This window comes from Prionailurus bengalensis, chromosome A1 (assembly GCF_016509475.1).
Source record: "Prionailurus bengalensis isolate Pbe53 chromosome A1, Fcat_Pben_1.1_paternal_pri, whole genome shotgun sequence".
NCBI lineage: Eukaryota > Metazoa > Chordata > Mammalia > Carnivora > Felidae > Prionailurus > Prionailurus bengalensis.
This window is the reverse complement of record NC_057343.1, coordinates 25701756-25719770: the sequence shown is the minus strand read 5'-3', so window position 1 is coordinate 25719770 and position 18015 is coordinate 25701756. Positions and strand designations below refer to the sequence as shown.

The following is an 18015-nucleotide window of genomic DNA, read 5'->3' as shown; positions in this document are numbered from 1 at the left end:
ATGAAATGATAAAACATCCCCTGTTGGAAGTGAAGGCCAGTTGTTGTTGTTGTTGTTGTTTTCTTTGTTTATTAAGTGAAAGAGAATTGGAACTAGATCTCAGAGATCCTCGTCACTTCATTATGTACATGCTGAGGCCCAGAAATGTGAAGTAGTCTTGCCAAAGTGACATCACTATTTACTGACAGAATCAGAACTGGAACTCTTCAGTTCTTCTTTATGGCATATATTTTATATATTTACCCTTTAAATTTTTCTTAATTTTTTCTTATTCATTTATTTTAATTCTTATTTTTGAGAGAGAGAGAGAGAGCGCGAGCAGGGGAGGAGCAGGGAGAGATGAAGACACAGATCCAAAGCAGGCTCCAGTTCTGAGCTGTCAGCACAGAGCCCGACGCGGGGCTTGAACTCGTGAACCGCAAGATCATGACCTGAACTGAAGTCGGACACTTAACCGACTGAGCCTTCCAGGCGCCTCTTTCTCAATTTTTTTCTGAAACTAGGTGGTAGGATATAGATAAATAAAACCATTATCAAAGTTGTGTGTTCATATTCTTTAAGATTCTTTTGGTCACAAGTAACAGAAACCAGGAAGTAAATGGATCTTGCAAAAAAGGATGGGGGATAGGTGATGAGGAGAAAATATAGGAAGGATTCTGGAATATTACCCAGTATCTAATTCTGGTGTGGGTCCCTTGGTTTGAAATTCAGAGAGAGACAAAAACACACACAGGGAGAAAGAGAAAGAGGAAGGAGATGAAAGCCATTGTTCACTCTATTCCTACCACCTTTAGTGTCCTTCTGCCTTACCTCCTGTCTAAATTCTACCTGTTTTTCAAGATCCAACATAAACAGGGTGCCTGGGTGGCTCAGTCAGTTAAGCGTCCGACTTGAGCTCAGGTCATGATCTCACAGTTCATGAGTTCAAGCCCTCACGTCGGGCTCTGTGCTGACAGCTTGAGGCCTGTAGTCTGTTTTGGATTCTGTGTCTCCCTCCCTCCCTCTCTCTCTCTCTCTCTCTCTCTCTCTCTCTCTCTCTGCCCTTTCCCTGCTTGGGCTCTGTCTCTTTCTCTCTAAAAAATAAACAAACATTAAAAAAAAAATCCAACATAAACATCGTTTTCTCTATCAAACCTTTTCTTGAACCTCAGCTAGGCATAATCTCTTTGTGTGTTTTAGTCTCTGTATTCTGTGTGTATCTGTCTTATAACTGTTAAAAAAATTCTGCATTGTGCAGTGGAGTCCCATAGCCCATAGGGAAGGACCGGTAGTCTGTCAGGTAAATTCAAAGGTAGGGAACCATAATGTGCATTCTTAGTGCCTTAAACATTTTACCTTAAGGGTTAAAATGTACATTTAGCTACCAGTGTACATGTAGGACAAGGCCTTTGATTACATTATAGTATGCTGATTGAGCATCTGCTCTCTGTTTCTTGGGAAAATTCAACTCATAATCTAATTTAGATTTACAATTTTGGCTTCTTAGAAAAGAGCAAGAACTTAGACACTGAAACAGTAGGAATGCAGAATCCTTCTAGACTTGCATGTTTCTCTTCTAGTCTCCTGTTAATTTCTCCAGTGTCCAATTTGACAGTAGTTTTTTTAGCAACTTACTTTTATATCATGCCTTGCCAAGGCACTAAACCTGGTTTTCATAGAAACATCTCCTTCCCCCATACTCATAATTAATAGGATTATATAATATATAATCAAATTGCATAATTACTAACAGTAACACTAGCATAAACAACTTCTAATATAGTTAGAACAGAAGTGTGTGGGAGTACCAGAGATGAACCTAACTGCCCACTATGGGCAAGCTATGGGCATCTGTCACTGTATTTAAAAGAGGGGACTTGAGAGCCTTGGTAATCTAGAAGTGGGTTAAGTGGAGGTCTATTAAAAGTGATTCTGGTGTTGGGGTGCCTGAGTGGCTCATTCGGTTGAGTGTGCAACTCTTGGTTTTGGCTCAGGTCATGATCTCATGGTTTGTGGGTTCAAGCCCTGTGTCAGGCTTTGTGGAGCCTGCTTGGGATAAGTGATTCTGGTGTATTCAAGATGATTTATATACCTGTCTTAGATTCCCACTAGACCAGCAACTCTCAAAATGTGATCTGGAAACTTTTGGGTAGAGGGATTCCTGAAACCTTTTCAAAGGGCCTGTGAAATCAAAACAATTATTCATAATAATACCAAGGCTTTTTGTCTTTTTCAATTCTGATTTTCTAAACATTTCTTAGTTTAATTTCTAATATCAGTAGCAATAGATAAAACCCACATCAAAGCTCTTTGGGGGGGTCCTCAGTACATTTTAAAAAATATATGCCACAGAATCATTTGAATGGCTGCACTAGACTCTACTCCTTGAGGACAGGAGTCATGTTTTATTTATTTTTGTTATTCCTGATGCATTGCAAGTATTTATGGTCTTTTAAATTGGTTTTGTTTTGTATTTTTTTAGAAAGGGAGAGGGAGAGTGCGCTGAGCTGTGTGGAGGGGCAGAGGGAGAGAGAATCCCAAGCAGGCTCCCTGCCCAATCTCTCAAACTTGCAAACCGTGAGGTCATGATCTGAAGAAACAAAATCAAGAGTCAGTCACTTAACTAACTGAGCCACCCCTCACCCCCAACAAAGTGGTTTTAAGTAATGAATGAAAATGATCTGTAATAAACAACAGTGGTGTGCAAGTAGGTGCTTTCAAATGCCTTTAAAATATAATGCAATATTTAAAGCATGGTTAGTGAAAAGAATATGAAAACATTTTCCTATGAGGCTTTAAAATGTGTGTGAAGGCTTTAAATCCTGCTTCGGAGGCTTTCTCATAAGTAATTGGCTTTTTAAAATTTATTTAAGAAGAGAAGGGGAATGAGCTAACAGAGATGTGGGGTTATTTAAGAGCAGCCAATCAGTGGGAAAATTCATTGCTGATGATTAAGACTTTTCTTTCATTTGAGAATCATTGGAAAGCTATTTTAGGTTTGAAAAGGGGATATGATGGACAGGAAATTATGGTTTGGGAAGTGAATTTTGTTGCTTTATGAGAATGACCTTGATTGAAGAATAGTGATGAGAGTAGTGGCCAAGGTGAAATGGGCAGGTGCTTTGGATGCTTCTTACCCTTTCGAGTATTATATGGGGAACATGGACAGCAGAATCCTTTAAAAATTAAATTCACCCTGTCTACGTGGTATAGATACTGCTAGACACGTGGGGAACATTAACAGATGGTATTAACAGGTAGCTCCTTTAGTATTCAACATTAATAGACACATGGATATAAAAGTAAATTATTTTCAGGAGTCATGTGGTATTCTAAATTTGTTTTTTAAAAAGGATTGATTTATGTTTCAATAGAAGACTTTCTCATGCACTTAAGATACTTTATACATAGGAATTTCCCAAATCTTGTTCTTGTTATGACAGTAATTGTTCTAGATAGACTATTCATTTTCAGTGGAGAGGCAAACTCAAACATAAGATTTGGGAAATTCAGATTTTTAATCTCAATCTTACTAAACTGATTAACAAGAAATTATTTCTAGACATTTAAATTTCATATAAAATATTTATGGCTTTATTTCCTTCCTGACATATTTTGATGTAAGATATGCATGCTTCTCATCATTGCTTTTTACAGACATCTGTTAGTCTGTACTTGAGATTTGTTGTGTATCTCACACGCATTGAGGGACTCTTCAACTACTGAATTACGCATGTGTTCACAGGTTAGGGACTACAGTAAGGAGTCTTCTGGAGTTTGGAGACAAAATCAAGAAAAGTCACCATAAAGAAGATTTTCTAATATAAATCATGTGGGTGTGGTACTATCTGCACCCTACATTTTGGTCAGTTTTTCTGCCCCCCCCCCCCCCCCCCCCCGTGAACTGTGTGTCTCTTGAAAAGAATACCATATCTTTTGTTGTGTTTTTTTTCACATTTTAAATTATTTTTTAAATTAAATTTTATTTTTTAAAATTTATATCCAATTTAGCATAGAGTGTAACAGTGATTTCAGGGGTAGATTCCTTAATTCCCCTTACCCATTTAGCTCATCCCCCCCCCCCCGCCCCCCACCCCACACACAACCCCTCTAGTAACCCTCTGTTTGTTCTCCATATTTATGAGTCTGTTATGTTTGTCCCCCTCCCTTTTTTTTAATGTTATTTTTGTTTCCCTTCCCTTGTGTTCATCTGTTCTGTGTCTTAAAGTCCTCATATGAGTGAAGTCACATGGTATTTGTCTTTCTCTTGACTAATTTCGCTTAGCATAATACCCTCTAGTTCCATCCACGTAGTTGCAAATGGCAAGATTTCATTCTTTTTTTGATCGCCAAGTAATACTCCATTGTATATATATATATATCACATCTTCTTTATCCATTCATCTATTGATGGACATTTGAGCTCTTTCCATACTTTGGCTATTGTTGATAGTGCTGCTATAAACACTGGGGTACATGTGCCCCTTTGAAACAGCATACCTGTATCCCTTGGATAAATACCTAGTAGTGCAATTGCTGGGTTGTAGGGTAGTTCTGTTTTTAATTGAGGAACCTCCATACTGTTTTCCAGAGTGGCTGCACCAGTTTGCATTCCCGCCAGCAGTGCAAAAGAGATCCTCTTTCTCTGCATCCTTGCCAACATCTGTTGTTGCCTGAGTTGTTAACATTAGCCATTCTGACTGGTGTGAGGTGGTATCTCATTGTGGTTTTGATTTGTATTTCCCTGGTGATGAGTGAGTGATGGTGAGCATTTTTTCATGTGTTGGTTGGCCATCTGGATGTCTTTGGAAAAATGGGCCCATTTCTTTTGCCCATTTCTTCACTGGATTATTTTTTGGGTGTTGAGTTTGATAAGTTTTTTATAGACTTTGGATACTAACCCTTTATCTGATGTGTCATTTGCAAATATCTTCTCCCATTCTGTCAGTTGCCTTTAGTTTTGCTGATTGTTTCCTTCACTGTGCAGAATCTTTTTATCTTGATGTGGTCCCAGTAGTTCATTTTTGCTTTTGTTTCCCTTGCCTCTGGAGACTTGTTGAGTAAGAAGTTTCTGCAGCCAAGATCAAAGAGGTTTTTGCCTGCTTTCTCCTCGAGGATTTTGATGGCTTCCTGTCTTACATTTAGGTCTTTCATCCATTTTAAGTTTATTTTTGTGTGTGGTATAAGAAAGTGGTCCTGGTTCATTCTTCTGCATGTCGCTGTCCAATTTTCCCAGCACCACTTGCTAAAGAGACTGTCTTAATTCCATTGGATAGTCTTTCCTGCTTTGTCAAAGATTAGTTGGCCATACGTTTGTGGGTCCATTTCTGGGTTCTCTATTCTGTTCCATTGATCTGAGTGTCTGTTTTTGTGCCAGAAAATAGTACTGTATCTTAATCATCTTTGATTCCAAATGCCTAGATGGTGCCCTTTACCTAGTACGCACTTAGTTCATATTAGTGGAATGCATGAAGTCATTCACCCTGACGAGATGAATCATAAATACATTGCTGATGAGCCAAAGGATTTCCTGAATTTCTTCTCAAAACCCGGGTGAATTTGCATGGAAATAAGACTGAACCATAACTTCCTAACCATAGACATAAATCTTTTCAGACCATAGGAAAGCTAGTGCCATCATGGGACAGTCATATATGTGCTATCAAATAAAATAACGTCTGTAAAGTGACTTCACAGCAATGTTTGGTGCCTGGTAGTCATGTTGGAAGTGCTAACTTTTGTTTACTTTTTCAGTTTCTCTCAAATTTTGTGTCAGGGTCACCATAAGAATTCTTACTAATGGTAGGAAAAATTGCCCTTTTGTTTGAACAGATGTCCATAGCAGTTAAAGCTCTTATTTGGACACACCCAAGTTAATAATTCTTCTTGAAAATAGAAGTCAGAGCAACTGGCAGGCAGAACTGGTACACAGCATAGCCTAGACAATGATCTGTTCAATTTCACAGTTTTCTAGTCATAGTGTATTCTAGAATTTTATTTGCCTACATGTATGTGTGAGTGTGCACACCCACACATGCAAATATATATTACCTTTGATTTTAGTGGTTTAGACTAGCTGAGTTTTTAGAAGTTACTTCTCTGCCAAAGATGAGATAGCCTCCACACCCTTCAGATTTTTTAAATTTGATTTTATGCCCTTACATTTAAGCCACCCTCTCTAGAAAAAATAAATAGAAGTTGTTATTGGCAAGCAGCTGCAGCAGCCCAGTAAACCTGACAAGCTCAGTTTTTCACTAGCCAAGAGTAAGGTTGTTCTCTATTCTGACTAATGATGGTACTATAAACTTACCAGTATTCCTTTTGTTTCATTGATTTTTATTATTATATTTGATGCTGATCATTATTACTGTGGTTAGGATGTCAAAGTAAAATCTTAAAAATAATCCATGTAGGGGCGCCTGGGTGGCTCAGTCGGTTAAGCGTCCGACTTCAGCCAGGTCACGATCTCGCGGTCCGTGAGTTCGAGCCCCGCGTCGGGCTCTGGGCTGATGGCTCAGAGCCTGGAGCCTGTTTCCGATTCTGTGTCTCCCTCTCTCTCTGCCCCTCCCCCGTTCATGCTCTGTCTCTCTCTGTCCCAAAAATAAATAAACGTTAAAAAAATTAAAAAAAAAAATAATCCGTGTAATCTCTGAATACATTTGTTAATTTTTTTTCTTTCCATTCAAGATAAACTTTCATTGGAAGGAATAGTCGTGCAAAGAGCTGAATGCCGACCTGCTGCCAGTGAAAACTACATGAGATTAAAGAGGTTGGTGTTTTTTAACTTTAAAATAATACCTGATATTTCCTCTTGGGGATTGAAATACATAGATTACTTATTGACTGCATGAAGACTACAGTTATGTTAAAAGTGTTTTCTTCAAAGGCTGTTTGGTTTTAAACCTAAGAACAAACTTCTAGTTATAAAATAAGTCCTGGGGATATAATGTACAGCATGGTGACTATAGTTAGTATTGCTATTTTGCATATTTGAAAATTGCTAAGAGAATAGATCTTAAAAGTTCTCACCACAAGAAAACCTGTAAATATGATGAACAGTTAACTAGGCTCATTGTGGTGATTATTTTATAATGTCTGTAAAGTTTGAATCATTATGTTGTATACTTGAAACTAATATAATGTTATATGTCAATTATATTTCAATTAAGGAAAAAAAAAAAAACCCAGGTACGAGTTCCTTTGGTAAGAGAACTTTCACAACTTGGGCTATTTGGGATGTTTTAAGCTACTCTTTTAATATAACCTGAAATCACACTTTTTATGCTTCTTTTTTCTAGTCATCTTTATAGATTTTGATTCTCTAAAGATATGTAATAAGATATTTGTACTATTTTATTTTCAAAGGCTGTAATTTTCCCATAATGAACATGTCTAAAATACTATACAGGATAAAGCAAGTAGAGCTGCTAGAATATCATCCTTTTCTCTTGATTACAGAGAACTTTTTGTAAACTTACTCATTAGAGATTTTTCATAAGGTCTTCCCCACTGTTGTATATGGTTAACATTTTATAATTAATATTGGAAGATGACTGCAAATTCTCGATAGTCCAAATTTGGACTTTCAAAGAGCAATTTTTTAAATGCTGAGAAGTGGAATATACTTGCTTTAAACTTTTTAAAACATTTTTTATTTTAAGTAAACTCCATGCCACCCGTGAGACTCGAACTCACAACCCTGAGACCAAGAGTCGCATGCCCTACCAACTGAGCCAGCCAGGAGCCCCTTGGTTTATACTTTTTGTTGAATATATTTCAGCTCCATGTAGTTTAGAATTATAACTTTGTTCATTCATTCAGCACTTACTGTGTGAAAGGGTAGTGAACAAAACAGGTAAAACTCTCTGTCCTCGTGGAACTTCTATTTCAGCCAATGATAGCTGTACAGAGCTCATAACGGGGAGCACACTGTTCAGGCTATAGCGACAGCCTCTCTGAAAATAAGTGTTCTCATGCTTTAAAGTGGCTGCTTGAGCCACATCCTCTCTAATGTCATGTCATCTTTTTAATTTCCCCACCTTCTCAATTAAATTATTGTGTGTCTCTCGGGAATGAAACAAAAAGACTTATTTTTTTTGTGTCCAATAATTCTTCTCATTTAAATGCCTCCCCAGGGCAAGTAAAAGGATGACAACCAAAATGAAGACTTTTTATAACAGAAAATAACTTTCATAACAAAGTAACTTTGGAGAGGTGTTTCTCTCTTTGGGTGTAGCCTATAAAGTTGATCATACAATGCAAGTCTTTTTTGTAGACTTCTCTTCTTCAAGTACTGAAATGGAAGAATGCAAAATCTGGTTATTGAGCGGCCTGACAAGATCTTTTTTTGTGGTTCTAATTTTCTTTAAAGGTTTCTAAACCTTTTTAATGATGCGATTAGGCAAGTCACCTGTTGTGTTAATGAAATGTCTGCTTTTTTCTGACCAAAAAAGATATGAAAATTGTTTAGCCTTTTGACTCTTGCTAAAAGACCAGCCATTACATATTTCAGTTACTTACATGACTTAAGGACACAGAGTGATTCAGGAGATGATAATCATGTGAGTTTCATAAAATAGGCGATACATGATGCGTCTTGAATACTGAGATTGTTTTGACCAAGTAGAAAAAGAGAGGAGTAAGAACACCCTCAGCAGAGAGACATGCATGCATAAAGACTTGAGGCCTCTTTCACACCTCAGATCCAAAGTGTCAGAAAAATTTTATTGACCGTTCCTTCAAAATATTACACATCTGCATTCTGACCATCTCCCCCCCACCCCCATGATGTGTTGTCATCTCTCACCTGGATCACTGCAGTAGCCTCCTATAGCAGACTTCCTGCTTCTGTCCTTGCCCCACTGTGATCTGCACAGCTGTCAGACCAGTTCTCAGATCTGTTAAGTCATGCCATTCCTTTGCTCCTGGGTCACTTGCAGTGTGTCCTTTATTACTCAGAATAAAATTTGAGTCCTTGGAATCATCTGCAAGGATCTACATGATCACCCTCCTACTCCTTCCCACTTCTCCCTATCCTTTGATCCTCCCCCTCACTCCCCTCACTCTGCTTTCCCCACCCTGACCTCCTCTAACAGTCATGAGTACTCTAGATACTTCCATATTAGGGCCTTTACACCAGATTTTCTTTCCTGCCTGGAATGTCCTTTCTGCAGAGAGCAGCATGGCTCACTCCTTGCCTCTTTCAAGTCTCTTCTCAGATTCTGCTTTTCCAATAGTGCCTACCCTGACCAGCCTACTTCTTTCTATACTTGTATTTTCTTATAGACCATATCACCCCCTAATATACTGTATAATTTATTTATGTTTATTGCCATCTTCGCCCTTGTGTGATTTAAACTTCCCTGGTTGGTTCTTTGGTGTGTCGGCACGCACACACACGAGCACACAATCATCTGTTTTGCTCACTTATACACACGTATACCCAAGTGCTTAGAACAGTTCATGACATGTAGTGGGTAGTAAATATCTGTTCAGTGAATAAATGGCAGAAGATAAGGTTTAAAATGTTAAATACCTTTACGTTCTTGCTAAATTATTTGTTAAAGAGTCTCTGTTGTGGTAAGAAATTTGGACTTTGTGCTGTGGCTATTAGGGAGGCACTGAAGAATTCTAAGCAGCGTGGAAAGCAAAGTTTTGGATAAGCCTTTCTGTCCACAATATAAGACTGAAAGCAGGGAGATAAGCTAGAGGCAGATGTGATCTGAATGGCTAAATGTTAAAGTGGTTCTAGCCGGAAGGGAGATGAAAGACTAGGTTTTGAGGATATTTGGGGGTAGAGTCGATAGGATTTAATGAACTCATCTCCTACTTAAGTGGTTGCGGGACAGGAGATTTCGCTAGAACCAGACTGATGGTGGCCTGGGTGCACTTCTGCTACGAGTCCTCAGACTGATTCCATGCCAACCTGTGTGTGGCACAGGATGGGCAACACTAATGAGAGGGAGGGGTGAGGCTTTATAGACCCCATGTCCGTTTTACTTTAAATCCTGGTTGACAGTTTACATAAAAACTTAAAAGAGCAGAAAGTACTTAAACTGCAAGAAGAGTACTGATGGGTAGATTATCAAAATAGGAAAGTAATGCGAGTCATAAGTTGTGTCTCATGTACAGTTGACACTTGAACAACGAGAGGGTTGGGGTGCTGACCCTTTGCAGAGTTGAAAATCTGTGTAGAACTTTTGACTTTCTCCAAACTACCAATAGCCGACCATTGACTGGCAGCCTCACCAATAACATAAACAGTTGATTAAACATATTTTGTATGGTCTGTGTATTATTACTGTATTCTTATGATAAAGTAAGCCATAGAAAAGAAAATGTTAAGAAAATCATAAGGAAGAGAAAATACATTTACAGTGCTGTACTGTAAAGTATCCATGTATAAGTGGACCTGTACACCTGAGACTAGTGCTGTTCAAGGGTCAACCTGTACTTTGTTTATCGCCATTCAACATTTTCAAATGCCAAATGTGATGACTGAGGTAAGGCTCAGTTTAAAGAAAATCACTAGATACTCTTCTTGCTCCAGAGAATTTACAGTTTGTGAACCTGAAGGAACACACACACACACACACACACACAAGATTATCTAAAACATCTATTTACTGATGATATAGTAGGAGGCAGAAAATGTGGTGGTGCTGGGGCGCCTGGATGGCTCAGTCGGCTAAGTGTCCAACTCTTGATTTCGGGTCAGGTCATGATCTCACGGTTTGTGAGATCGAGCCCTGGGTCATGCTATGCACTGACAGCACAGAGCCTGGTTGGGATTGTCTCTTTCTGTCCATGTAGAACTTTTGACTTCCCCCAAAACTACTCTCTCTTTCTCTCTCTCTCTCTCTCTCTCTCTCTCTCTCTCTCTCTCTCTCTCTCTCTCTCTCTCTCTCTCTCTCTCTGTCACACACACACACACACACTTAGAAAAAGAAAAGAAATGTGGTAGAGATCAAATGGAAAGGCAGATTTCTAGATGTAGGTGACATCAAAGTAGAACTGTTTGAGAGCAGACCTGGCAGTCCAGTACCTAAGATACACTATCCCTCATATTTCACACATATGCTCAAAGTTTTTCAGGGCCTACTGACTGCTTGGTCCTTAATGACATTCAAGTTTGTGGATAATCTGGCTTTGTTTTTAGCTGTTTTCCTTTTGGCAGACATCAGCTAGTTCTGCCACACTACACATGGTTACCCTGGATGTGCTGGGCACTTTTAAGTTTTTATGCCTTTGTTACATGCTGTGTCCTATACCTAGAATGCCTCATCTATCTACTGCCAAGATCCTCTGAGCTCTTACATCCAACCCAGGTGTCACTTACTCAGTGAAGCCTTCTCATGTCTTCCATTCCCCAGTCCAGTTAGGATCTGCCATACCCTTTTCCACATTCCCACATACTTACTTATTCTTTTTTAATGGTGTGTATGAATGTCTATGTGTTCTTTTTTCTTTCTTTCTTTTTTTTAATGTTTATTCATTTTTGAGAGAGAGTGTGAGCTGGGGAGGGGCAGAGAGAGAGAGAGGGAGACCCAGAATCTGAAAGAGACTCCAGGCTCTGAGCTGTCAGCACAGAGCCTGACGCGGGGCTGGAATCCACAAACAGTGAGATCATGACCCGAGCTGAAGTCGGACGCCTAACCAACTGAGCCACCCAGGCGCCCCATAAATGTCTCTGTTTTCTGCTGTTTAAATGTGCATGGTTGTATCTTCTACAAGATTATGAACTTCATAAGAACAGGGGTTGTAGGTTTTATCTTCTTTCTTCCTCAGTCTCTCTCTCCCTTTTTTTATTCTGAGCACTTAGCGTAGTGCATTACAAATACTAAATACCCAGAAGTATTTGTCGAGTTGAAATAAAAAGGAATGGCAAAACTAGGTGCAGAAACTTAGGAATCAACAGCATCCAGCTTTAATTTTTTTTTTACTCAGAACTGCACTTGAAACCTGGACTTGATTTTTTTAGTTAATTTACACATGTGTAAGTGGACCCGCACACATACATACGTATCTTCCTTTCAAAAGGGGAAAGTGATGATAAAGCAAATATAGAAGCATTTCATCAACAACAAAAGGTTTTCAAAATATAAAGTAAGAATTAAATAGTTTTCCATTTGCAGAGGACTGGAAGAGAAAGCCTTTTTATCGAAGAAGACCTTTCCTTAAGTCAGTGAGGTTTTTTCTTTAACCATGCGTTTTTACTGTATTATATTTGCAAATAGTGGCTGAACTACACTTTTAGTAACATAAATAGATATATTACAAAGTATATTTTATATTTATATATAATACTCTTTAAGAATGTCAGTGCTACTTTAGTGGGAATTTAGTTTTAGTAATAAAATTAAATTTTAGTGGATAAATTAGCTACATGTGATGAGAATTACAATTGCCATATTATCACATGTAAGTAAGATTCTGTCAGTTTGTAAGATGCTGTCAATTCATTTAGATAAAGGTGGAGAGAAATATTTTTACTATTTATTTATTTTGTGTGAGAGAGAGAGCATCCCAAGCAAGCTCTGCACTGTCAGTGCACAGCCCGACATGGGGCTTGATCTCACAAACTGAGCTTATGACCTGAGCCAAAATCAAGAGCCAGATGCTCAACTGACTGAGCTACTCAGGCACCCCATGGTGGAAATAAGTATTGCAGTAAACCCAAGGAATATGGGAACCCCTCCAGTCAATAAAATTCAAGCCAAGGAAGAAAAATTCATCCTATGCTATAATTTTCTTTTGTCCAGTCCCATCACATAATATAAAATTCTGCGAGCATCCATTTAGCCACCAAGAAAACACAAAAGGGAAAAAGAATTCCACTGCTTCTATTACTTTCTGTTTATCTGACATGAATTTGGATGGATCTAAGTGATATTTTATTAGGAGGAAGTTTATTTTGAATTAGTAAATGTGAATATATTTGATATCAGTTCACATTTGGTTTACTAATTTAAACTTAAATTGTGTTTTATTAAGTATAACTTTAATGATCGTGAGGCTTTTTAAAAAAACTAATCTCTGTGCCCAATGTGGAACTTGAACTCATGACCCCAAAGTCAAGAGTTACATGCTTCACTGACTGAGCCAGGCAGGCACCCCTTAAGGCTTTTTAAATAATCAAATGATAAATTAATACATTCACCCTGCTTATAATTCATGTTGTACTTTTTAAAATATAATGGGGACATAAAGATAAGGCAGTCACCCTAGTGGGTGTTTTCTTGTAGGAAAGTCATAGTAATAGGAAAAAATGTGGCTTTTTAACTTGTGCATGTTTATGTCACCAATTCATCTAAAAATACTTGTCTCAAAAGTTTTTATTTTTAATTCTTTCAGTGTTTGTGGGCTTTCTTCAAAAACCTAAGAAAAGCCTTTCTCTTTGGGAACAGAACATTGGCTGTGGAGAGGTGGAAAAGAGAAAAATCAGAGTCTTTTTTTCTGTGCTAAGACACCAGATAGTAGAAAGCAAGTTGTGATTCTCTTTCTTTCCTGGGGAGAGGTTACCAGGCTGTAGCTGCCTAGATTCCTGATGTCTCATATTATGATAAAAGATGTCTTAGAATGTCTTATTATAAGGGAGGAAGAAAAGTACCCCCTCACTCAGTAAACCTTTATGTAATTTGTGGGTGATGTGATTCATATGGGTGAACTAGATTCATGCCTGAAGAAGTTTCTGCAAATAAAATTTTTGCTCAATGCAATAATAACACCGAAGCATTTTCTTTTCTTTTCATTTAAACTAGTATGTGGATATATTTAGTACTTGTAATTTTGACTCTTCTCCATAGATAAATTTCATAAAGAATAATTACTTTGTAAGTGGTTTTTCTTACATATTAGGATGATTATCTTATAGCTGTGTCCCTTTATATTTAAAAAAGAAATACAAGGTGAATTATAAATAGGATTATCCCATCATTTATCATTCAAAACAGGATACTTTTGAGAATGAAAGCAGGCACTAACCAGAGAAGATGCCACACTGGGACATAGGAGTGTAAACTGCCAGATAAAATTGGGGTATAAGGTCACCCTTATTATGAATAGCCCAGATACACTGAAATACTAACCTTTTAAAATGAGAACTGAAAGGTAAGAGTCAAATAATGAAAGTGCCAGCAGTTAGGAAATGTATACAGTACCAGATGTCCTAGACTAGGTAAAACTGCTATGACTGGGGGCGCCTGGGTGGCGCAGTCAGTTAAGCGTCCGACTTCAGCCAGGTCACGATCTCGCGGTCCGGGAGTTCGAGCCCCGCGTCGGGCTCTGGGCTGATGGCTCAGAGCCTGGAGCCTGTTTCTGATTCTGTGTCTCCCTCTCTCTCTGCCCCTCCCCCATTCATGCTCTGTCTCTCTCTGTCCCAAAAATAAATAAACGTTGAAAAAAAATATTAAAAAAAAAAAAAAACTGCTATGACTGAATGTAAACCTTGTGCGCTCCTCAGTAGCCACAGCAAGTTGGGCATACCATAGTGCTGGGTTAATGTCTCCATGTAAATTTTTATATGAAGTTTATTAAAACAGCAAAATCAGTAATCATTTTTCTATTAATCCTCAATAAAATTTGAAGTCATAACAGCAGCTCAGAATTCTATAAAGATAACTTTATGTCCAGGGAAACGTAGTATTAGATTTTAGCTTTATGATAGTCTCATTTGAAACACAATTTTTGGTGAACATTGAGGTTAATGATTAATATATTTATATCTGTTACGATAACTTTCATTTGCTGGTATCAGAAAACCCAGGGCAGACTGGCTTAAAAATCAAAGAAACTCATTGACTCACATAAATAAAACACAGTGGTATTGTGGGCTTTAGCCATGCTTTATCTAGAAGTTCTCCACATCATCAGTGCTTGAGCTGTCCTTCTAATGTTCTTGGGTCTTTCTTCAGCTTGACTGTCTTCAGGCTGGTATTTCTCCTGGTAGCAAGATGGCCACCTGCAGCTGCCAGGATTATCTGCCTCTTTATTCATATGAAGCCCCGAGAGTTAAGTGACCTTGTCTTTAACCAATGGTTAAACAGATAGACCCTTCACTTCCTTCTTTGGGCCAGCGTGGGTTCTGAGTCTGTCCCTGAATCAATAAATGCAACAGTGAAGATGGAATATGTGGATTAACAGTTGGGAACCACCTGTGAAAATGCGTAGGTGGTGGGGTCAGTTCCATCTAAAACATGCTCCTCAGTAGGGAGGTGGTAAAGTGGATGCTAGGGAGACAATCATGAGGTCCACAGTGAAACCATTTTTATCAGAAAGCATCTTAGGGACCGGAAACATTTGCCAAAGACATTCTCATGCTTGATTGCTTCCTTTGAGGAATGACCATTTTATCCTCTAAAGAGGATCAAGAGTTTTATTAGAAAGCAAATCTGTATCTATGAAGATAATAGTAGGGTCAGGTAGTTAAGAGGTTGGACTCTAGAGTCAGACAACCTGGGTTTAAAAACTGGCTTCGCCATTTACTGGCTATGTGACCTTTCTGTGCCTTTGTTTCTTCATCTGTAAAATGGGATAGTGGCATTTATCTGTTATGATAAAGACAAAATTATATAGTATGTGAGGTGTCTGCCACAGAGTAGGTACTTGGTAAGTATTAACTCTTACACTGACAATAATTACCTGAGTAAGAACTCTTGCCCTAAAACTCTGCTGGAGATACTTCCAACCCTATCCAGTCTGTCTTAGTTCTCATGGTAAGAGACTTGCAACAAGGATTCTTTTTGAATCCCTACCTTGAGGTAGATCAGTTACTTCAGTCAAGTGTAAATTAGAAGTAGAGCAGAAAGAGAACTGTTGCTGAGAGAAAGAATCTGAAGATTTTGTTATAGAGTCCATGATAATCTCTTTTCAAAATAATCCTAAAGTGGTAGTTTAGAACTATCTAGATATTAACCAGATTCAGACACAGGGAACTGCGTTAACTCTCTCTTCATAGTCTTTTCATCTACTTTTTTCTCTGTCCTCAGGGAGTCCTTAATGTGGCCACCATAAATTACATGTGTATATTAGAAACCCATGGGTTTTTAGTTTATAAATCTGGATATTCAGAATCTTCGTGAACAGCGTGAGGGGTAATAATCCTGACATTTTCCCAAGGTTTCTTTGGAAACAGTCCTGTCCTCCTCTCCTGCAGTGATGCTTGGGCTAAAGACTCTCCTAAGGTACCCAAATGTAGGATTTTTAAAATGTGGAACTATAAATCTTTTTTAATCAAAGATATTTTTTAAGTGCCAGGGAACAGGAAGTCCTTCTGAAGAGCTAATCCAAGAAGGCAGCTGGCCTTCTTTGCCTTAAGCATGCTGTTGTTCTCACATCCTTTCCCCTGTACTGCTCCTTTTTAGTTATCACTTTATTTTATTTTATTTTATTAAAAAAATTTTTTTTTTCAACGTTTATTTATTTTTGGGACAGAGAGAGACAGAGCATGAACGGGGGAAGGGCAGAGAGAGAGGGAGACACAGAATCAGAAACAGGCTCCAGGCTCTGAACCATCAGCCCAGAGCCTGACGCGGGGCTCGAACTCACGGACCGCAAGATCGTGACCTGGCTGAAGTCGGACGCTTAACCGACTGCGCCACCCAGGCGCCCCTTTAGTTATCACTTTAAATGAAGGAGCTGATGTATAAGGAGCTGGTGTCATCATTAAAATACAATTTTTAAATGTATTATAAGTAGTGTAGTAAAAGTACAAAAATATCAGTGGGATAAAACTACCATAAGAAACTAGGCAAGGTGTTTTACTTAGAATTTTTAAAAAGACTAAAACAGCCCCTCATAGGGAATGCTATTTGGTGCAAGGAAGACATCTTAGTCCATAATAAGAATTGTCTTTTATTATTTTTTTTATAGATTTATTTATCTATTTTGAGAGAGAGAGAGAGAGAAGAGCTCAAGTCCCAAGCAGGCTCTGTGCTGTCAGTCCAGAGCCTGTCTCAGGGCTCACATTCACAAACCATAAGATCATGATCTTAGCTGAAAATCCAGAGTTAGATGCTTAACTGATTGAGACACCCAGGCACCCCAACAATCCTTTTTTCAAAAAAAAAAAAAAATCTTAGGGACATTGATGGTGAGGATGCCACCGTTTCCTCTGAAGAGCCATAGCAAGCTGTCCTCCATAGCTCTTGAGCTATAGACTACACCTGAAGATTTGGTATTTTGATGAAAGAATGGTTTCTAAAGGATTGTAAAAAGCTATTGGGAATATATATACATAAAGAATTAAAGTGGGGCGCCTGGGTGGCTCCGTCAGTTAAGTGTCTGACTCTTGATCTCAGCTCAGGTCTTGATCTCAGGGTCGTGACTTCAAGCCCGGTGTTGGGCTCCTCACTGGAGCACTGGCATAATTATCAACCAAGTTTTCATTATGATTTCCTTCTTCGGAGTTCTCTGATATTTTTACTGTAAGATAGGAATAGGAGAGGAACTTTTTGAGTACCTGGGAACTGTCTCACCCTAAGCGGCTCTCGTCTTTGGAGTTTCACACCTCCTCTGCCCTTTCTCTTGGTCTTCCTTGGGGTTCCAGCCCCTTCTTATTATACTGCTAATTCCGACTCAAGTGTGCACTGTATCAAAACCGGTCACTTTCACTCTTCCCAGGTGTGTCATGTCATAGCCCTCTGCTTGCTGTGCTCTGTTCTTGGGTTTCTGCTTGCCAGAATCCCTGTTAATCCTTTAAGATTCGCTTCAAATGTGAAATGTCGCCAGCTATTTTTCTCCACACAGGATAATCACCATCATCACCAAGCCCCTGCTACACTTTTTCTAATAAACTGCTAATCACATTTTTCTTTTTAGTTTGTTTTTTATTACTTTTGTTTATCTCTACTAGATCGATAGTGAGCTTCTTGAGGTCAGGGAATAGATCTAGTTCATCTTTGTGCTAACAGCTTTATGTTCAGTAAATTCTCATAATTGACCAAAACCCAGCATTTTGAAGTTAAGGATTTATAGTTCTAGTATGATTAATGAATCTCTTCAGGATTAATACACCTTTAACAATGCACTTAGCTGTGT

At 38.5% G+C, this 18015-nt stretch overlaps 1 protein-coding gene across 1 annotated transcript in view; it reads left to right on the top strand.

Annotated features, from left to right (window-relative positions):
* GTF2F2 (general transcription factor IIF subunit 2) overlaps window positions 1-18015 on the top strand; it is a 154029-nt gene that overhangs the window by 76812 nt on the left and 59202 nt on the right. The window contains exon 5 of the mRNA XM_043579108.1: window positions 6667-6748. Within this exon, the coding sequence (XP_043435043.1) occupies window positions 6667-6748 (82 nt within the window). The remainder of the gene's footprint in view (window positions 1-6666; window positions 6749-18015) is intronic.